At 38.6% G+C, this 22530-nt stretch overlaps 3 protein-coding genes across 6 annotated transcripts; 1 reads left to right on the top strand and 2 right to left on the bottom strand.

Moving 5' to 3' along the window:
* Window positions 1-5455: 5455 nt before the first annotated feature.
* On the bottom strand, window positions 5456-7092 carry LOC103989110 (gibberellin 20 oxidase 2-like). Its single transcript, XM_009407872.2, has 3 exons — window positions 6488-7092; window positions 6099-6420; window positions 5456-5894 (listed from the first exon to the last, which is right to left on the bottom strand). The coding sequence occupies exons 1-3, from the start codon at window positions 7021-7023 to the stop codon at window positions 5616-5618; spliced, it is 1137 nt and encodes a 378-aa protein (XP_009406147.2). The 5' UTR covers window positions 7024-7092; the 3' UTR covers window positions 5456-5615.
* A 1820-nt stretch (window positions 7093-8912) lies between these two features.
* LOC103989109 (uncharacterized) lies at window positions 8913-19021 on the top strand. 4 transcript variants are annotated; one of them, XM_065157270.1, is made up of 14 exons: window positions 8913-9179; window positions 10136-10287; window positions 10500-10591; window positions 11458-11571; window positions 12543-12873; window positions 13973-14152; window positions 14310-14390; window positions 14803-15021; window positions 15180-15322; window positions 15609-15775; window positions 15934-16151; window positions 17371-17463; window positions 18252-18521; window positions 18635-19021. In XM_065157270.1, exons 1-13 carry the CDS (start codon window positions 8978-8980, stop codon window positions 18450-18452), a joined length of 2193 nt encoding a protein of 730 aa, XP_065013342.1. In that variant the 5' UTR covers window positions 8913-8977; the 3' UTR covers window positions 18453-18521; window positions 18635-19021. The 4 variants fall into 4 exon arrangements, with proteins under 4 accessions (XP_065013342.1, XP_065013343.1, XP_065013341.1 ...); XM_065157271.1 differs by having other exon boundaries at window positions 18604-19021; XM_065157269.1 differs by having other exon boundaries at window positions 18252-18526.
* Window positions 19022-19921: 900 nt separating this feature from the next.
* LOC103989108 (DNA-directed RNA polymerase subunit 10-like protein) lies at window positions 19922-22451 on the bottom strand. The gene is made up of 4 exons (XM_009407870.3): window positions 22295-22451; window positions 22048-22106; window positions 20234-20328; window positions 19922-20136 (listed from the first exon to the last, which is right to left on the bottom strand). Exons 1-4 carry the CDS (start codon window positions 22328-22330, stop codon window positions 20114-20116), a joined length of 213 nt encoding a protein of 70 aa, XP_009406145.1. The 5' UTR covers window positions 22331-22451; the 3' UTR covers window positions 19922-20113.
* Window positions 22452-22530: the final 79 nt, after the last annotated feature.

Here is a 22530-nt window from a genome sequence, read left to right as displayed (position 1 = left end):
GATGGACTAAGATCCACTGGGGATCATGTATCGACAGTAATCAAACACTGTTAGCTGAGGCCCTCAGATCTCATAGCTTTAGAAATTCACTGCAGCTCGAAGAATGGTATTTCTCAATGAGCATTTAACATGCATAAATAATGACGATAAAGTGGTAGTGGTGGTGGTGGTGAAGTAGTGAAGTGGTAGCGGTGGTGGTGATAATGGTGGTTGTGGTGGTGGTTTTGTTTTAAGACATGAAGAAGGCATGCAGTTAATGCTCAAAAGAAATAGCCATGGAGCAGCTCAAATCAATGATTTCCATCACTGGGCCTCATCTTAAGTGCAACATAACAATGTAAACACAAGGGGAAAAATCAAGACAAAAAAAAAAAAAAAAATACTGTTCATTAAAAGATCGGCAAAGAAATTATGGATCAGCATGCAGGTAACACAAAATGAACAGTAAATCAGCCATCTGATTTAATAAAAAGAAAAAGTAAATTGAATATGTTACTAACATCAAATAAAGTGATACTAACAGGCATAAAATATCATGCCAATGGCTGGCACAGCCTGATGTTTGTTTTTCATAATCATTAATAGAGCAAAATTTATAATATTTGTATAGCTTCACACATACCTATAAATGATCACAGTAATTTCTAAACCCAAACAAGTATATTAATGAAGTGTAGAATGAACAGTAAAGACTGATATTTGCAAGTTCTACAGATCTGAACAGTACAACTAGCCACTTCTACTAACTGCAACTTAAATCAGTTTAGCAATTCTGTAACTCACAAGATGACACAATGTATTACTAATATGCACAAAATGCCATGTCAGTGGCTGGCAAAGACTGTGATACTGTAATCATAAAAGGGAGAAAGCTTCATATGTTTATACAGACAGACCTATTAAATGCCCACAGTGATTTACTAATCTATGAAACGTACAAGCAAAAAAAGGTTCTTAGCAAACATGACTATGTTTAGAACTTGAAAGTACAGTTAAAGATTGACATTGTCTGATACATATGTTCTGTCACAATTTGATCACCTAACTGTTGATCAAGTATTATAACTATAACACCAACAGAATCTATGGAAGCATCACATCTTTACTTCTAATAAAATTATAAATTATTTAAATACTGTTAAATGCAAATAAATTCAATGGAGCATAAAGAACACTATAAATAGCAAATATCAATCTTTCTCTTACCACCAATATCAACAATGCCAACAACATAAGAACAGGTGGACAGGTAAAGAGACATGATCACAGCACTCTGTTTAACAAAGAAGTCGATTTGGCAAAGCAAGAAATACTATTTCTCCACTCTTCCTTATCTATATGATAGATTACTTTGGTTAATGAAGCCCTCAGATCTCATAGCTTTTCGCATTCATCGAGGCTTAGTGAGTGGCTTTACTTATTGAGCACCTTCACATGGCTTCGAAGTAGAAGAAGAAGAAGAAGAAGAAGAAGAGGATAAGTGGAGGTGATGAAGCAGCAAGCATCAGTGCTCAATAGAAAACCACATAAGCCGCTAACGATATTAGATCTTCCATCATCGGGCATCAATCGTAGCAGTAATGTCAACCAAAATAAGAAGAAAAACAAGTCGCCCCATAAACAGGATTTCATCAAACTTACTCATCCGAAACCATTAGATATCAGAGCTAATAAATCCCCAAAATGCGTAGACAAATTAAACGTATAAGTCAAACAATAACCAAAAGATCAGATCTTTTTCTTTTCTTTGGAAATAAAGATAAAAAGTAAATATCAAAATGTTGTTTTCGGAGGATGAGATCAAATCCTTTTCATCTGCAGAAGATTACTGCGAATCAGAAAAGAAGTTGCCGAAATGGAAGAAAGAAACCTGAAGAACCCTAAACACTGATATAAAGGTTTAGATACGGCAATAAACCACAGTTGACCACTATTCACTGAACTGCCATCGGCCGAGCATATATCCATTAAATATTAAGATCCGATCTTGATTACATATATTAACAACTTCTAATTATGAGTAAAATTAACCTATATGACTTTAAAAAGGTATATTTATATATTATGAGTAAAGATTTTTCATTCCTTTCTTTTATTGTATATTTCAGTTTGGTTTTGTGTTATGAATGCTACTATCAATCATATGTTATCGATCATCTACTTTTGTCAAAGCTAAGACATCGTATGCATCGGGGTAATTACATATTATCTCTTCTAATTAATTATAATTAATATCTTAATTTTTATATTTTAAAAAATAATATTAAAATATTTATATTTATGAAAATAAAATATTTAACCTTAATTATCTTGTTAATTTTATCGACGGAAAAAATTACACGTGTTGTCAAGTAAACCAAAAGATACAAATAAAAAAGATAAAAAAATAATTTTACTATTTTTAATTATTAATTTTATATAATTTCATATAAACTTCTTACTCCTAGTGTAAGTTTTAATAAAAATTACTTTTCTCCCCTCCGGTTCCCTCCCGTTTGATTGCGCTGCAAACGACAAACTAGCGACAGCATCGGTGGTGCGTGAGGCCAGTGGTGTTCTAGAGGAGATCCGGGTGCCGCCTTTGACCATGATCGATTTCTTCCTTCCCTCCTCTTTCGCACTAGCATGAAGTCACCGGTCCATGGCAACTAGCCCTATGACCTCACGATCTCCTCCAAGTTGCAATCGAGAAACACCGTCCTCAAGTACTCCTTCCATGGCCTCTTGAGGTACGTGCGGTGGATTGCAAGCTTCGAGTAGTAAAGCTCGAGGTACTCGTTGCTCTCGTCGATGGTGCAATGCAAAACATGAAGTCAGTGGAGTGGGTGGGGTTAGTGTGGCCATGCGTGGTGATAGTGTTGGACTCGTCGTGCTCAGGATTAAGCTGGCCGGGGAGGACAAAGATGAGGTAGTTGCGGAAGAAGGTGGTGAAGTTGCCGGAGATGAAGTCGATGGAGCCATAGATGCAGTAGGACTTATAGAATTGGCAGAAGGAGTGGGCATAGAGGGTGTCCTGGTAGCCAAGTTACTCCACTGACTCAAGCACAAAGAGGTCGCTAGCAAAGCGAAAGGCCACAACTTGGTGCTCGTCCAACCTCGTGATGTTGGTGAAGGTTAGGTCCCGGGCCATGGTTAGGTCAGGATTGGACTGAGGATTCATGACAAATTCTTATTGATTGCAAAAAGAAAACTATACATGGTAACTTTGAGAAAAGTTAAGTCTGTACTCATCGACGATGGTCATGTTATAAGTGGAGACGTCGACCATATCAACATTATGGGAGCTCGTAATGATCATTTTGCTCATCCTCATCCCTGAAAAATACCAAGTTCATCTTCTCAAATAGCACACAGACCATCTCCTCATACACCCCTTTCTTTATGTAGATCATGTATTGATCGACGTTGTGCTTCGACGTAGCGTTGACCATCACCTGAACTGCTCTGAGCTGGCACCCGCCCTCCTTGTAAATCGTTGCGTCTGACAGTGTCCTTGGTTGGGGGAACTCCTTCCGGTCGGCCTCTTTGCTTGGTGACACCGAGGTGGTGTTCGGCTAGTGCCCGTCGCACTTGGTCTGTGATAGGGCCCAGAGTGAGATGTCAACATGTTGTGGTGTGGGGTGGCCACCTGGCGATGGCATCGCCGATGACATTAGTGAGGTTAGCAAGGAAGGCCATGGCATCCACCACCTACTGGTTGTCGTTGACATATTAGTGGGCAGACCAATAATCGTACTGGTAGAGTTCCACGGCATGTGAGCAGGTGTAGTGGCAATATCTCGTACAACACTGGGGGATCAATATGCTCTCATGTATAGAACTAGGTGCGACAAGCGAGTAGATGCGATAGGCATTCATCTTCGACGGGTGAGCAAGATCAACAAAGGGGTGATGGACAAGTAGGTTGGAAAGAGAAGGGGTGGAGGAAATTAGTCATGATCCTCTGGAACATCATTGGCCTCGTGCGCCATCGACACTGTTGCTGGTCTGACATCCGCAACACAACCGAAGGGGAGGGAACTAGAACAAGGGAGAGCGATTTCTCTATTAAAGTTTCTACGCTACAAGCGAGCAATTTATATGAAATTAATAATTTAATAAATAAAATAAAATTATTTTTTTTATCCTTTTCATTTAGTTCTTTTTGCACGTGACAACACAATTTTTTTCCTCAAAATTAACGACATAAAGAGAATTAAAATTAAATATTTTATTTTCATAAGTATACAAATCTGAATGCTACTTTTTAAAATATAGGGATTGTAATACTAATCATAATTAACTAAGAGGATAATGTGTAATCCCATCATTCAATGAAGTTTGGCCGATGAGGCATCACTTACAGTGTGATATTACCGAAGCATCCTTCTACGAGACCAGCATGTCATCATTGTCTTATATGCTTTTCTCCCACCTTGTGGGTTGCAGAAGTTTAAGGGTAGGGAAGGCGGAATTGGACAGATCCAACTTCCATTAAAGATGTTGCGGAAAAGGTTACCATCTCACACAGCCGAAGGAACGCGGGTGGGCACTTACCGGATTACAGAGGAATAACGTCGAGCACTTTCCCTGCAGGATAAATAGTCTGTCCTTCGCGTCCTCCGGGCAACGACCGAGTGCTCGATGCGGAGCCGCGGATCCCGCCTTTCGTTCCATTAATAATGTCGCGGAAGAGATCACCATCCCATGCGGCCAAAGGGACACGGGTGGCCCCTTACGGACTACGAAGGAATAACGTCGAGCACTTCTCGGGCACGAGAAAGCGCCTGTCCACGGATCCCGCATTGCCTTGCACATTGTTCATGTAATCAATAATGGATGTTCCCCGGCCGTACCTCGGCTCGAGTGTCAGCATCGCTTGGCAGAGCCAATCATTCGATCAACTTCAGCCGCCCGATCTGCCGCAGCTGTTGGGGTGGAATGGCGGACAGTCGATCGTGCACTCGAACTCTGTTTTGTCCGATGAGGACATGCTTTTATGTTTCATGCATCGCTTCAACCATTCCATTGCTGAGGGATGATCTCGAGCTTGGGGATGATGGGCATGGCTTCACGATGGCGACTGAAACGACAAGTTGAGCCTCGCGTCGGATGCTGATGGCGCCTCCTTCGGTAGAAACCATCGACGGTCAATCTTATCCAAACTCGTGGCTAGGACACGACCGTCTTCGATATATGCTCGCAATTAAACCATCCAACTCAAATCATTGCTCTAATTTTGAGAGCGAGTCATGCGTTGACCTGTCATGTTGACTTGACTCGATCCGATATATTACCTGCGTATGCGTTGAACCGGAATCAAGAACTGTTGACCTTGGATTTGGGTCAGCTATGTGCACTTGTCTTGTCCGATGTCAATCTCCACGACCGTTATGTATCTTTCGTCAAAGAAATTTTTGATATCATTTCACCTATATATTTTAGAAAGTTTAATATACATACTTAATATTTCATGTAGATGAGAAGATGCTAAGTTATTCATAATAATGGAATTGCTATAACATGGCAGGAAAGGGAGGAGGTGAACTCTATGGGCATGCATGCAACCGGACATGAAGGTGAAGAGTCAAAAAGCGACGGCAAATGTACGTATACCGACGATCGATCGGTGGTGGTTAGGGTGAAGAGGCGAGGAACCGGCGGCGGGCGAAGCTTTGGAGCGTGGTGGTGTCTGCTCTGTAGTGGGTCTGCGTGAACTCCAGCAGCTCCGTCCAAGTGAAGTCGGGGAACGCCCTCGGCACCGCCTCCTCCTCCAGCAGCAGCAGCAGCTCCCTTGGCGGCCGAACCACCCTGTCGCCTCTCGGGCACACGAAGAAGGCCAAAGACAGCCGCTCCTTCTCGCTGTTGACCACCGCCCGGTGGAGGCAGCTCTTGTACCTCCCGTTGGACAATGCCTACAACATAGCATACTTCTCACATGCAGCTCATACTTTTCGAGCTGTAAATAATATTGCCGGAAATAATAAAGATTGTCATTAATAACTGTGATGAAATTATAATCAAGAATGCCACGTGTTATCAGACCACTAAATGCGAGCCGCACCTGAACAGTATCAGATCGCTACGCCAGAACAAAATGCTACCCTACGAAAACGTACCATGAACGTGTCGCCGATGTTGATGACCAGCGCGCTCCGGACGGGGCGAACGGCCTGCCATTTGCCCTCCGTGAACACCTGCAGGCCGCCCACTTGGTCTTGCAGCAGAATCGTCAGCGCGGTGGGATCGCAGTGAGGCCCCGTCCCCAGCGCCAGCTCTGGTTCTTGGCACGGCGGGTAGCTGTTGCACCTCATGATGGAGCTCCCGTCCTCGAAGAACTGCCTGTAGTACTCCCTTCCCACGCCCAGACTGATCCCCAGCAGCTCCATGATCGACAGCGACAGCTCCTTCATGGCCTCACAGTACCTCCGGTACACCCTCCTGTTTCACGAATCGTTCATGCTCGATCGGTATCCGACTGCGGCATAAAGTTAATAAAACACCGTACCCCATCGGCTCGAATCCTTCCCCGAGCTTCGACGTGAAGTAGTCGACGACACCATCCCCGCGCTCGCCGTAGTCGTAGCCGAACGTGAGTGTCTCCTTCCACGGCAGCTTGGAGGCGAAGCGATCGGCGTGGGCTCCGACGTAGCCCCACGCGCTCCCGGGCTGCCTGCGGGCCCTCAGTTTGGTGCTCAGGGGGAGCTTGAAGAAGTCCCCGGCAGCGTCAAGGGCGTCTCCGGAGACCTTCGCGTCAACCTTATGGTTGATCACTTGGAAGAATCCGTGGCGCACGCATGCGGCCCGGCTGGCCTCGGCCGCGCGGCTGATGGAGGCCTCGTCGCCCTCGAAGAGTCCTCGGAGGTCGACGACGGGCACCTCGAGCTCCTCCAGTGGGTGAGGCCTCTCGTTGCGAGGCCAGACGAATGACTCGGGTATCTTAGCTTGTCTCCGGAGGAAGGAGGTGTCGAAGACGACGGCACCGTTGCTGCAGTGGCCTTCCTCCTTGTTGAGGTCTAAAGTGACAGGAGAGACGGAATCCATGGAAGACAAAGAGATGAGATCGGTGAAAGAAGGTTCGGGTTACTGGTGGGGCTATTTGTAACGACGGGAGGAAGGAGAAGACGACAAAAGGCGAGGCGAGGTGGTAAAGAAGAGGGAAACAGGGGTTTAAGACACTTGTGAGTTTGGATAAATTCGATGACGCTAAATGAAGCTAAGAATGAAGGGCGTTAGTGGTGTAGAACTTCCATTGTCGTGGTCCAAGAAAGCTTCTGCATGGGAATCTCTTGTGAAGCTGAAGCCAAAAGCTGGGGCGACTGACGCCTATGATAGCGTCTCCCTCTTGTTGCCTTGCTTTCATCTCTTTGATCCAAGTCTCGTGTCACCTTCCTCAACCCTTTTGATGTGATTTAAGATATCTCTCAAGGATAGGATTAAAGGAAAAGCTTATCTTTGTGTATCTCACTATAAAGGTTGCCTTTTTTTTCTTCTTCTCCTTTTGAAGCAGCATAGAGGATGTCGAAGAATTGACTGTATCAGGGAATTAAACAGCCAATTCAATATGGACTTTCTGAATGAGTTTTAAATTATGTTTTCTTTTTTTTTTCATTAATGATAAATGACAGAGGCAGGATATAAATTTATGGACTGAGATTTCTAACCCATGCATCCTCTCTGGCACAGTGCAGGTAAGGATTAGTAGATCACCTGTCCTGACTCCAATTGCATGTCACACTCTCTAGCTCACCAATTTGGGCAGGCAAACATGCTTGGAATCTCTGCAGTGTCATCCCTTCCCTTTGTGTTGAGCTCTTGGGGGCAAATACATCCTAAATAGGATGTGTCTCAAGGACGCAGATTTAGGAGCATGTAGTTGGTCTCAAGATGAATAGGGAAATGGGGCCTCTCACCATGGCATCTTACTACCAAATTGTATAATCTCATCATCAACGCATGATTCTTAGAGTTTCTAATTGTATATGTTCTAAGGGGTTTTCTAAGGTTTCTTTTCTATCTCAATCATATCAGGAGTATTCTTGATAAATATTCCTCTAATATTTAAGTTAGTCTAAGATTTGAAGGATTTAGAAAAAACTTGAAGGTCGTATATAAATGTGTAGTGCATTTGGCAAGCCTTTTTATGATGGGTTATTAGGACAACTACTCTTGTAATTAGCATTGGTTATGAGAAGTTGTGTATTTCTATCAAGCTTAACTACGATCATGCCATGCTAAGTTTGATGATACGAGACATTAAGATATCGTCCTATACGATGTCGAGGTGTTGGACACATATTGATCGTATGGTTCCGAAGTATTAGGTACATGTCAATTATGTGAGATTGAAGTATCAATCATATTCCTTAGCCCGATCCTAATTAATTTTTTTATATTTTAATTATTTTAATCTTAATATTATAAAGAAATAATATTAATTCGAATATATCATGATCAAACCACACTCATTTATTAAGAGGAGTACGTAGTTAAAAAAGAAAAAAAAAAGTTTCCTTGTCTTTTTGACTCATAGACATAAAATCAGAGATTTGACCTTAAATTGTTTATAATTATTCTAAAATATTAAAATTTATTGAAGTTTAATTAAGAATTTTTCTTTTTTAATCCTTTCTTGGTGTGAAAATGTAGTTGCATATTAGTTGATGGATCTTTTTATAATTATAAATAAGTTTTTAAATATTAAAAATAGAGGACAAAGATCTAAATAAAATTCAAAGGATTAGGGTAATTTTGGGCTCCATAAATTAGATCAAACATGCAATTGAGCATCATAATATCAATAATTGCTTGAAAATGGACACAAATAATAAACTTCATCTCGGATTTACATTGGAGAATAACATGACATGATTAACATACATACATACATACATGCATACTTATATATATATATATATATATGTCCTGTCTTCACTATAACCTTGGAAAGAAGATAGGCCTTTTTTTGCTGTACTCACCGAGCGATCGAGCGGCGGTTATGTTGCTCCGCCTTCGTCCGATTGCCGCCACCGCGACCACAGTGGTTCTCCCCCGGCTAAGCTCTTGCCTCTCCCCTTTGTCCTGCACGTCTCGCACGCTTCTCTTCCCGTCTCCGGTTCGCCGCCTTCTCCGAAGGCAGTCTCTCTTGTCAAGAAGATGGAACTCTTCTCATCGCCGAGGGCTTACCACCCGTGCCCAAGGTATACCCGATCCATTTCTTGATTGATACGCGAGAATTCTATGCACCTGGCTTTCCTGACCGGAGATTTCAGGGTTTGGGGCTGGTTTTTTAGGTCCACAGTTATGAAATTGGGTAATGATCCCTGGCAATTATTCTTTGTTGGTTGTTGGTGGAAAATACTCACTGTTTCTGGTAAGATTCACCATATGAGAGGTTTCATGGATTCGAATGTTCTTCTGTCTTAAATTAGCGGTGGAATTTGGATTATTGATAAAAACCTTACAAGAGGTTGCTTGTACATGTGATTATGGAGAGCCTGGAGAGCACTATATGGAGAGGCTGATAACATGTTTTGGGTTACTGTTTTGAGATGTGAATAAAGCTCTTTGAAGCTTGGCTGTTTGATTTAGGATGGAGACTTCTCTGGCATTCAAAACCCTCAGGCTATAGACCATGACAACTTTTTCTTGGAGTTTTGTCTTGATAAGTAAATGTCACTTGAAAATTGTACCCCATTAACCTAATATAAGGCCCTACGTGGTATGGGCATTTTCCTTGAAATCCTAGGATTTTAAGCAAGAAAACCCTAGTGTCTCCAGCTGAAACCAGCAGTTTGGCAATTCTGGTCAGTTGCTGGAAGTACGGTGATTTGAATTCCTGGGTTACCTAAGGAACTTGGAAATCCTTGAGATTACGTACCTTGTTAATCCTAGCTAAGCACAATATACACATGAAATTCTCCAACCAAATACAAAAGCATGAAATCCTAGGTTGAATCTAGTCATCTCTACATTTTTGTGGTTCTGATACTTGTATCTGAACATATATTCTAGCTGCAAAATCAATTTAATTGTTTGGAATTGGAATCTTTAGCAGATCTGCCTCTAAAAAAATGTTTATATTATGAATTTCTCATACTCTGGAAATCAATAGTTTGTATTCCACGGCATGAAACTCCTTTGTCATAATGTACAGGTGGGAAAGATAATTCCAAATCAATTGAGGAACAATATGATGTCATAGTAGTAGGAGGAGGGCATGCAGGCTGTGAAGCTGCACTTGCAGCTGCTCGTCTTGGTGCCCGGACTCTTCTTCTCACCCTCAACATTGATCGTATTGCATGGCAGGTTAATTTTGTAATTTTGACATTTATCATTGTTTTTTGTTTATTATTGTTTAAATTTCATGGCATTTCTAGGCACACTAAAAGTTGAAAGTTCATTTTGAGTCTTGAGTATGTTGATTGCATAACTGATACAGCTTTTTTTTTAATTTTCTTAAATTATGACATAACATATTTGTCTCACTTTATTTTGAATTCTTATGTCTTGGCACACAGCCCTGCAATCCAGCAGTTGGTGGTCCTGCAAAATCTCAATTGGTGCATGAAGTGGATGCACTTGGTGGTGAAATAGGGAAAATTGCTGATAGGTAGAATTCCCATAATGGTTGACTTTGATATATTACTAGTTTAATTTGTTGTTCAATTAATCACCAAATATTTTCTTAAGCAGGTACTTGGATTCTTGAAATTGTTAATTGAATTTCTGTGAGAAATTTGTTTCTGTGGGGATGCTTATTCATGCTTCTTAATTTCTTTTGGTTCATAATTTAGTTGGAACTTCATAAATTGAACTATTTGTCTTTTGGTTTATTGTTTTTTTCACTTCTGTGTTTGTTGTAATATGTTAACTAGTGCATCATAAAGTTTATTACAACTTATTACAACTTATTACAACATATTACAACATACTACAACATACTACAACAAGACAAGCTTTGTGACATACAAGATCAAGCAGCCAAATTCTTTTTGGTGCAGTATAAGCATCTTGCCATTTTCCTCTTTGAATTGATTTTTTTTTTTGTTAAACTTGCAGATCCAGATTTTGATGTTATTCGTCTTAATTCTTGATAAGTGGAAGCTTTTTATCTGATAAAAGTTGTGCCTCATTTCGTGTAATTGCAAGGGTTACCTTTGTGCCACCTGGTCATTCTAATTGACCCCATCTCACTGCATTTTACTTGGAAATTTTGTAAGATTTTTCGGTTATCATCTTTGTCCATAAGAGTTCTGGTCTATCAGAGTACAAAGTCACAGTAAATGGGTCTTGTATACCCTTTATGGTACCACACCTATGAACTAGTGCTAGTTGTAATTTTTCCTAGTTAAAAGATCATTTACAATTTTATTTTATTCATACACTTCATTGCAGTTGGGGTTGGGATTACCATCTTTGTTGCTCGCCTTCCTTAACCTGGGTCTCATAATTCTTGCTGATCTCTTACCACACCAGGTGCTACTTGCAAAAACGTGTTCTCAACCGTTCAAAAGGTCCTGCTGTTCGAGCATTGCGTGCTCAGACTGATAAGAGGGAGTATGCCTTGGAAATGAAAAAGGTTGTTGAAAGGTTAGTCTATTTGCACAAAGAATTGATTATTCTCTTTATTCTTCTCGTGCTACCTATAACTAATGTTGGCAGGTCCATGTGGGTAGTTAAGCACCAATATTATGAAGAATGTACTAGTTTATATTTTTTTTAGATAAATGTAGTTTTAACAAGGTTTTGATTATTAATGATGCTAAACCCATGTGTCTAGTTCATGCAAAACTTCAAGTATTGTGCTAATCTATTGTGTCCCCAACTTGACATGCTCTTACAAAGTTTTACATCATCTGCATAGTGAATCATAGTGTTTGATCGCTAAAGAAAATCGAAGTACAAGAATGAGTAGCCTGTTGTCAGTTTGCTGACTTGAAACTGCTGGTACCCATTGAGATTATTGTTAGCTTGAAAGATACATCAACACAATGCTGTGCTACAAAATGATAATCCTTGTTCTTGTGAACACTTTTTGATCATAAAAGTGCTCATATTTCTTATGATTTTTCGTATATAATGATCATTAATTATCTAAATAGTTTAATGTATAATAATTATCTAAGTAGCAGTAGCAGCACAACAGATAAATTTATAAAACACATAGGAAACATACATGTACTGATTTTCCTATGCTCTATGTATGTATCCATGCTTGATTGCCTTCATCAGGAAAATGCTATTCATTTCCATATCAAAGAAGACTAAATAGTTTCTATTTATATTTTATATCAGTATGAGTTTAATATTTACTTTGCCTGAAATTAAGATTTTTGCATAAGAACAGGGATTCAGGAATGATCGGAGATATTGTTTCAGATTCTTGATTGTTATTCTGCATGTACCATTTTTTGGTTCGAAGTTCATTCATTTTCTCAGACATAAAATTTTGAAAAATATCAAATTGCTTTCTGAAATATTATGATGGGGGCATTTTAGGGGCTTATATGAATTGGTATTACAGATACTACATGGCTTTCTAACTAGTGCTACTTTTTCAGCACCACAAACCTTTTTATCAGAGAAGCTATGGTGACTAATATCTTGGTAGGCAAGAATGATACTGTGGAAGGAGTGTCCACCTTCTTTGGCATGAACTTCTATGCTCCTTCAGTGGTTCTCACAACAGGCACTTTTATGAGCGGTAAGATCTGGGTTGGTAGAACATCAATGCCTGCAGGACGAGCTGGGGAGTCGGCTTCTCATGGGCTAACCGAGAGCTTGCAACAGCTTGGCTTTGAGACTGACCGGTTGAAGACTGGAACCCCTGCACGTGTCGACTACCGTAGTGTTAACTTCTCTGGTTTGGAACCTCAGCATGGAGATGAAGAGGTGGTTACTGTTATAAGCTCATGCAGGATTGTGATAACATCAATAACTATAATTGAGTGTTTCTTATAGTTAAATGTATATTATTTTGAACAATAACATTAGTAACATTCTTATAATGTGATACATAGACTATAATCTCCCTGCATTTATGGTCTTCTCTAACAAGAAACTTTGGTGGTTTTGTAGCTGTGCTACTCCTGGTTGAGACATCTTGAGCAGTTCTAATGTGGTTGGTTTTCTTATATGTCCTGTTAGGACAATGCGTGCTTTCATATCATTATGTTGTTAGCATAGCTTAATGGCTTTGTCAATGACTCAACATATCTTTTTGGTTGATCATGACACAGTAAAAGGCTTTTGATTGCTCCACAATGAATGAACTTTTCTTTATGTTGTCTTTTTTTAACTAGCACAATTATCGATTATTAGTATTTTTCAAATTTTGTCATGGAATTTAAGTTATCAATTATCTAGTGGAATCATTGCTTAATCTTTAGCAATGTTTGATTTCACTCGAATGAGTAATTTGTGAAGAAATCTTCTTGTCTTTTTATACAGATTGAATAGGTTGCCAAAGGATAACTTTTAGACGAAATGTGTTCTATATTCTTTCTCTAGTCTCATATTTAGTGGGACCTTACTTAGACTTACTTGTCAAGTGTTCACCACTGGTGTTATTCAAGTCTCACATGGTATATTAAAATTGTGCATTGTTGTTACAAACTTCGTGAATAAACTTATGTACACTGTATACAATTACCCTGTCATGGGTGTGTAAAAATAACTCAGCCGATTTTTCCTCAAGTCAACTAAAATAGAATATTATAAACTTTGGTTGCGTTGATTAAAATATATTGATCTTCCTGTGTGCAAACATGCACTGTTGAGTTTATCAATATGTACACCCAGGGGCTCCTATTTAGTGGATCATATGGTCTCCATTTCATAGTCACAAAATGGTTTAGGAACAATATACTATAGTCAATTTTGTTGTAAAAAATGGTTTAGGAGCAATATACTATTGTCAATTTTGTTGTGAAACTGATATGTATAATTGCAATTTGTTATTTACTATTTTAACCCTTTGTTTCTGCAACAGGTTAATTGGTTTAGCTTTGATCCTGATTACCATGTAGAGCGAGAGCAAATGTGCTGTTATTTGACACGCACCACAAAAGACACCCATCAACTTATCAAAGACAACTTACATGAGACACCCACATATGGTGGTTGGGTAGAAGCAAAAGGCCCAAGATACTGTCCATCTATTGAAGATAAGGTAGTACACTAGTTTTCAGTTAGAACCTAATGTTATTTGTTATCAGGGAAGAGCAATTATCTTTTATTTCACCTGTTATTTTTTACTTCATTCTGTCTAGGAGTTAGTTGTAGGTCTCATATCTTTTCTCTTAAGTAACCACTAACTTTGTTTTCAGATTGTACGATTCCAAGATAAGGATTCCCATCAAATTTTTCTAGAACCTGAAGGCCGTACTGTTCCCGATCTCTATGTGCAGGTTATTCTTTTTCTTCTAAATCAATTATAATTTGGAGTTTTCGAGTATGATGATCACTGCAGCATTCAGTGACCTTTAATTCTGTCTTCTGCATTTTGACATACTGTGAATTGTGCAATCAATGTAGAGGATATTGGCTTAGCATGTTCTACCATTTGGTTGATCAGAATACTGAATGATGTTATAATATTCATTGATTTGTTAAGGATTCCTGATTGGTTCGGGATATCTTTATGCTTCAATGTTTTATGTGTAACTCTTCTACATTTTCTTGGATCTCCTCGCGTTCTTGTTTTAGGACATGCTTATGTAATTTATTGTGCTTTCTTTTGTTCCCTTGGTGCTGCTATATGATATATAGTTCATCTTCAGTGTTTTATATATTGAATGACAACATTTTTCTGTCTGATAGGGATTTTCTACTGGTTTACCTGAGAGGCTGCAATTGACACTTTTAAGAACATTACCTGGACTTGAAAACTGTTTGATGCTAAGGCCTGCATATGCTGTGGAATACGACTACTTGCCTGCCCATCAGTGCTCTAGATCTCTAATGACGAAGAAGATTGAAGGTTTGTTTTTCTCAGGTCAGATCAATGGAACAACAGGTTATGAAGAAGCTGCAGCTCAGGTTATGCATTGTGTAGTCCTGCCACATTTAATAGATTCATCTGTTTTCTTGCTCTTATCATTTAGGACCTAGATTGTGGTACCTCCGTATACAAATAGTGGACTAGTGGAGTATACAACTTTTGAGGTATTTTTTGGTTTCTTTTGTTTGATGTGCAGGGTCTTATTTCTGGGATTAATGCTGCTAGACATTCAGATGGAAAATCTATTATCATTCTTGAGAGAGAAAGCAGCTATATTGGCACTTTGATTGATGATCTTGTAACAAAAGATTTACGAGAGCCTTATCGCATGTTAACGAGGTATTATGTGTTTTTATTTGAGAACTTTCGATGTTTAGCTCCGCTGGAGATGACTATTTAATTGCGAATGTACTTGTCTAATATAAAGAAACTCTGATAGTTGCAATAAGCAAAGCACTGAGCATTTGTTTGAGCTTCACGCATTATGATGCGTATGTATTGGATGCCATGCACTGATGGCTTGCTTTTGATCATTGGCAATGTTCAAGGCCCAAGTAGTTCATGTAGATTTTTAACTTGTGAATTCTCACTGATTTCATGTGTAATGATGTTTTATCTACTTCAGCCGTTCAGAGCATCGATTACTTCTCCGTGCTGACAATGCAGACAGCCGGCTGACTCCTTTGGGGTGGGATATTGGTTTAATAGATGAAAGATGCTGGAACTTATACCAATTAAAGCAAGCTCGAATATTGGAGGAGAAAGAACGTCTGAAGTCTGTACGTATTTCAGGTTAGCTATCTTTCTCATATATTATAAGACAGTTCATACATCAGGACCTTGCTTTTGGGTTTTATGATCATATACGGGGGACCGCATGCATCCGTTGGATATTATCTGCCCTTTTTTATAGTTCATCACATGATGTGATGGTTCTGTTCTAATAACAGGGGGTGATTTTGCTGCTGAAGTTAGTCATTTATCTGGGCAACCAGTTAAAGATTCATCTTCATTGGAAAGCATTCTAAAAAAACCACATGTAGAATACAAGGTCCTTGACAAGCATGGCTACGGTAATGAGCTTTTATCCAGGATTGAGAAAGAATGCGTTGAGATTGATATAAAGTATGCGGGCTTCATTGCACGCCAAAGGAGCCAGCTGCAACAGGTTAATTATTTTATCTGAAATAAGTGGTTTTCTCTGCCTAGGGAAGCTAAATTGGATTTTAAAAATATTCTTCATTTTTTTTTTGCTTATGCAGATTCATAATTTGCATCAATAATTCTAAGTGTATATATCATGATCTGCCCTAGAACATAAATCTGAAGTTCAAATGAAATATTTGATTGGCTCCTTGCATCCCATTATCTTCTTGAATTTAGGAGGCTGAAAGAACAAATAATGAACATCGTTACATATTATCAGACCATCCAATTTGTGTTGTTTGTTAAAGCTTGTATCTTTAGCTGGCCTACCACAAGTCATAAAGTTTTCTTGCTTTTCTTAAGCATCAATATAAGATGACTTTGACCCAATTGTTGACATGTGGAGACAGTTATTTAAATCATTTCCTCCAATATGGATTCAGAGTAACGTTTGCAAATATTGCAATAATCACCATGTGCTTGGTATCTTGCAACTTGTCTATGTCTGCCTCTCTTGTTAGCTCTAGATTGCTTTTTCTCACTTCACATTCTTTTTATTGTTGAAATAACCCTAAAAAGTTAATGATAAGCCAAAATTTTGGATTCTCTTAGATATCTGTATTACATCTTCAAAGGTACCATAATTCACAAATCTGTTATTTTCTCCAGTTTTGATGGTCAAATTGACATCATTTAGTTTCATAGGTACTGGCAAAGCAGCATCTTGGTTGTTTTTGTTGGATTTTGCAAGTTTATCATCTACATTGTTTGTTTGATCTTCATACTATTTATTGATTCCAACTTGTGGCTATAGGAGAATTTCAATAGGTTAAATGATCGCTAGAAGGGATCCCATCGCTTGATGTGCTATATACCAGATTTTTTAAATGACTATATTGGTCTAGTTTTACCCTTTATTATACCAACCATTAGTGGCTTGGTCCCTGATCTGGCTTTGCCTCATACTGATATGTACTGAAAATGCTGGGCAGTATACTGTGGTTGTTTATTCCTTGATACGAGGTAATTTCTATTATTTTTGTTTGGAAACTTCTGAATAAACTAGGAAGAACCTAACTACGTGTTGAAACCTTATGAGGCGAATAATCCTATTTTAAAAGTCATTATTGCTGATATATCAGTTCTTTTTAGAAGATAGAGTAAACATATAATAGGAATTATAAGACTGTAGGCTTGCCATACTGTCTTAATTTTTGCTACATTTTTTTTCTTTTTGTCAGATTGTTAATCAACAACATAAAAGACTTCCAGAGGACTTGGATTACTATTCGATGACAACTTTATCTTTGGAAGCACGTGAGAAGCTATCAAAGGTATGTAACCTCGATAAGATTTGTTTTATGAAACTGGTGATCTTGTTGGGTGTTAAAAAGGAAAGCTATGAGAAGTCTAAGTGCAACATCTCATCCATATTAAGTGTTTGAAGCAAAGTCCATTATTGTGATGCAACCCATGGAAGAAAGTTTCTTGATCCATTTGATACATTACTAAAAGAGAACCTATTTTATCATAGCTATGTTTCAAGACTTCCTATATTGCTTCTCTGCCATTTCATTAGTTAGATCCTCAACCTCAGCTAGGTTGAATATATATATTAAACTGTTGATCAGATTGATACCATGAACATTTCAATAGCCTCAATGACATAATTAGAATGAGAATGAGAGTTTTAAGTTCTTAAGTTATAATCTAAGATGATGGTTAACCTGATTAAAGACCCAATTACAATACTAAAGCGAGCCAAGTTTGATTGAAACTGACACGATTCAGATATGATTGGGCATGATTTAATCCAAACTTAAATTGGGCCAGTTTTAAGCTTGGCCAATCAGATTATTATTGCACCACGCATGACAAATGTGTTGTTTTGTTTATTATTTTTCATGTTGCCTCGGTGTAGTTTTGATGATGTCCTCAACAGATCTAGGTGGCGAGAATTTTAGTGTAGCTGACACCAAGTAGTTGGGTTCTAAAAATTTGTTGCCATCACTAAAGAAGTTTGATCTTGATCCAGCTTAAAACTGTAGTTTATCAACTGCATGCATTTTTGTGCAAATTGCTAGAAAACTCTCTTATGCGATGATACGATAAATTTTGGCAGGTCAGGCCACAAACGATTGGTCAAGCAAGTAGAGTTGGTGGTGTGAGCCCTGCTGACATGACAGCTCTCCTCATTTGCCTAGAAGCTAAACGCAGGATGGCCAGTGAAATGAAAAGGCATGGTTTAGTCAGATCAGCTGCAGATGATCTTGATGAAACTGAATCTTGTTTAGCTACTGCACGACGTGCTGCCGGTGCCTAATATGAAACAGGAGATGCAATTGTTCCATGCACCGTTCTAACTATGATTCTGTTTACAGAGAAGATGCGAGTAAAGTATATCACTGATGTCATTTTAACAAGCAAAATTTTGTTTTCCATTCTTTTGGATTTGCTTACTCAATCTGTCCCAGCTTCTACTGGGATTTTTTTTGAAATTGGCAGGTCTATTTTAAGTCTGAGTTGGCACATCATGCAGTTTTCAGACAATGTGGCCGATGCTTGGTATTGGGGTTCCAAGCGCATATGCCAGTTTGATTCGAAGACAGAACAAAGAGCCAGAATATGAGGTTGCTCAGAATGTGGTTCCCAAGTCATGCTAAGTAATGCGATTAGCTCTTCAGGAAACTGTCTAAAGGCGTAAAGAACGGGGCTTGCATGCTTAATTTTGTCTTAATGAAAATTTGTGTAATTTAATTAAGCCTCTGGAAGGAACAAGCCCTGCCCTTTTTTGAAGTCACTGTTCTTTATCTGCCAAATATGTCGGGACTGCTCATGTTTCTATTAGTGTTCCATCGCCTCACATAACATTATTGCAATCCTTTTGTTCAAGTTTTGAAGTAGGTTTTTTTGCTTGTGGATCTTAGGCAACTCAGCTCTATGTATTTAACAAACAACATACTCCGTATGTTGTTAGACTGAGAGAAGAATCAAGTTCTCTCGAGCAATGTAAAGTTCTCTTTACATATTATTTTGTCACCAGCGAACTCTCAAAGAAGAGAGGTGAGATGATGCTGTTCATTTCTATTCTCTACTCAGTTTGACGGCTGTTCTATATATATATATATATATATATATGTATATATATGTATATATATATTTCAAGAATAGAGATTTATTACTGCAACGCTGTATAACAATCAATCCCTACTTATGAAAAAGCATTGGCGAGTAGAGACCCCTCAGTCAGGTCAATAATCTGTCCAATAAAAATAAAAATGATTAATTCTAACAAAATTTACCAGCCAGTTGAACACTCATTTCCTTCCTATTATGCATGTATATACAGTAAATATATGATAACACGTGCACGACATCTCTTATTATATCGAGTAAGTTTCAAGATATGAATCATTCTCCTAACAAGGACGTCTAGATCTTAGTCCAAGAGGGATGGATCATTCTCCTTCCCAAGGACAGCCTAGATCTATCTTACATGCACTCTCACAGTCCAAGAGGGTTAAGCCTCAAGGACACCCTGTATACCTGAAATATACATGCCCGCCGTCTGTGATGATATTTGTCTTTGAAACATACAAATTCATGGGTGAAAGCATGCCCAGCATCTGTTGGTTGCTGAAGCAGAATGACTGAAAACTATATAATCATCATCATGTTGAGCATTTACTTGGGGAACAGTTTGCATATGTTTAATGATTCACCTACTTATCAACTTGATGATGTAATCCTTCTCTTCACACAAACAAAAATGATTTATAGACCAAGCAGCAATTGCAAACCAAACTTAAAAGACTTTCAACAGTTAATATTCTGGACAACTTAGAAATCCATCTTACCTGTAATTCTCATAAGAATGAAATACAATAAAAACACTACAGAATGTTATTCATAATGCCCAACACATCAAACAAAATTACGTGACGCCCGGATCAGAATCATACTCTTTTCCACCATATCATCTCCTTAACTATCAGTCTTCTCGAGTGCTGTTAGAGGACAAATTAACATACAAGTTAACACGTGTGTCAAGTAAATGGGTCAAATGCAATCCACATGGAAGGTAATGGATTCGAACAAGCTTACTGTTGTAGTTCAGTAACTTCTCGATAAGGTCAACATGAGTCATAAGCATTCGCCTACAGCAATAGCGGACCAAGCCCAGAGCATCCAAAGCATCCCTATAGATTCATCATTTACCAACCATTATCCGATGAACCACAATGGGCACAAGAATGTGAAATGGACATGTACAACTTGTGGGATCACTTAATATGTAGAGATGCTATGCAACTCAATGAAGAACACCAACATATGGAAATAGCGAGGTAAACAATACTCACATGCATGTGATTTACTACATGGTCAACATTAATATAAATGTCAGCATATGTCATGTTCGCTTCTGTATGTGCCCTGTAAACCATGTTGTTGGTATTACATGTGGTGAATTCAGATGTGACTGGACAAGTAATAATACCTAACGATTAATTGTGAAAATGCAGTGGCATGATGAACAGGATGCATGAAACCAAAATTTAACAAAATCAAGAAAGCCTGACAGAGATCTCATATGCTGAGTTACGTTGGTTATGGCCACACATCAGAGTTGATGGCCACACAGCATTAAGAAGGTCTGACAGAAAGAAACAGTGCTTGATGGTTCACAAAATTCTCACATTTAATCCATAAAGGTTTATTTGACCCATTAGTGACAGGTAATATAGAAACGATGTTCTAGATGAATTATTAAAGCTCCAAAATTTCTTTCTTTTGAATCCAAATTTAATAAGATTGAAGTGCACCACTAGATTTAGTAATTTTGTATTAATCTTCCATAATTGATTGCCTTTTGGCTTCACCTTTGAATCAATCTCATTTGTTATTTATGCAATCGAAGCCAAGTGGTCAAAGCCTTCTCAACTCACTCCCAATTGATTTAGGAAATGATAGGGATAATTGAGATACTTTTGCAATTTATACTTGTAGTACTATCTATTATCTTTCGATGTATTTTCCTCATTATTCTTCATAGTTACTCCTATCTTGTATCTATATGGAGTACAGAAGTACTAATAGTCTAATATGATTATAGTATAAGTTAGACAAGCAGTTTAATATGAGAAATGGCATTGGAAGTCAACCGAATTTTGGAGAGGGACACAATTATTATAAAAGGAAGATTTTTTCCCACAAGCCCCCTTGGTGTTATATATATATATATATATATATATATATATATAGTTATTTTTCTAATAGTTTGGAAGGATTTTTCTAATATTCTTGATTAAATGAAGCCCTGATAAGAGGGTCATATCCCATCACCTTATGAAGCTGTCAAATTGATCCATTAACAACCTTATTGACTATTGTTTCACAGCACAACAGTCTGCAAAAACCTTTGAAGCGCAATAGATCCTGTGTTATACCAATTAATATTGCCCCTCATGGTCCATCCATGATTGACACAACTTGGAATGTGTTGAGCAATGTCGAAAATACAACAATCATTATTCAAACAGTAAAAGCATATCAAATAATTGAAAGAACTCATATCAAACCCCACCAATAAATCCAAGAAAATTTAGATCAAGTGAAAACATTTTAGTAATACTACGGGAAGAACTAAGGATGTGGTAATATAAATGGACAAGAAGTTCTAATAAGGAAAAGTTTTAGTTATCTTGATTCGATTATTCAACAAGATGGAGATTATTGAACCTGCTGGAGAGATTGATGAAGATATTGTTCATAGAGTAAAACTAAATGATCAAAGTGATGATGAGCGAGTGATCACCCGATCCCTTTAAATTAGAAAAAAGAAAACTATCTTGATAAAAAAAATTAATAAAGCAAAAAAAGCAAACTACCAAAGAAAACATCGATCAGACTATCCTTACCCCTCAGTGTAATCCGCCTGGAGAAGGTCGAGATACGTGTCCCATTTGTTGCCAATGACCTAAACCAAGATCCAAAGAACCGCCCCAAAACATCAAACCTAGCAGGAAAGAACACAAAAAAGGAGGAAACGAAAGAAAAACGCACAGAACAAAAACCCTAGATTGATCGGGCGACGGACGCGAATCGCCAGAGCAATCATAAGAATAGACAACATCAACAAGAGCGTGAAGGGGAGAAGGAAGAAACCTTGCCGCAGGTGAAGCAGCGCACGGGGATGATCATCTCCCTTCGTCTTTCCTGTCTCTTCGTTCGCCGACTCCGGGACTCGAAGTAGGAAGGGAAGGGCGTGTAGACTTCGGAACTGGGGTGGGATCCTCTCCAAGATATCAGACGGTGGTTGTGTTATGCTCGTACAATACTCAAAAATCTTGGAGAGGATCCCAACTCTCGTCAAAAGACCCTTCTATCCTTCTCTTATTTTT

This window comes from Musa acuminata, chromosome BXJ3-6, assembly GCF_036884655.1.
Source record: "Musa acuminata AAA Group cultivar baxijiao chromosome BXJ3-6, Cavendish_Baxijiao_AAA, whole genome shotgun sequence".
NCBI lineage: Eukaryota > Viridiplantae > Streptophyta > Magnoliopsida > Zingiberales > Musaceae > Musa > Musa acuminata.
The sequence above is the reverse complement of the archived record's forward strand: the minus strand, read 5'-3'. Positions and strand labels throughout refer to the sequence as shown.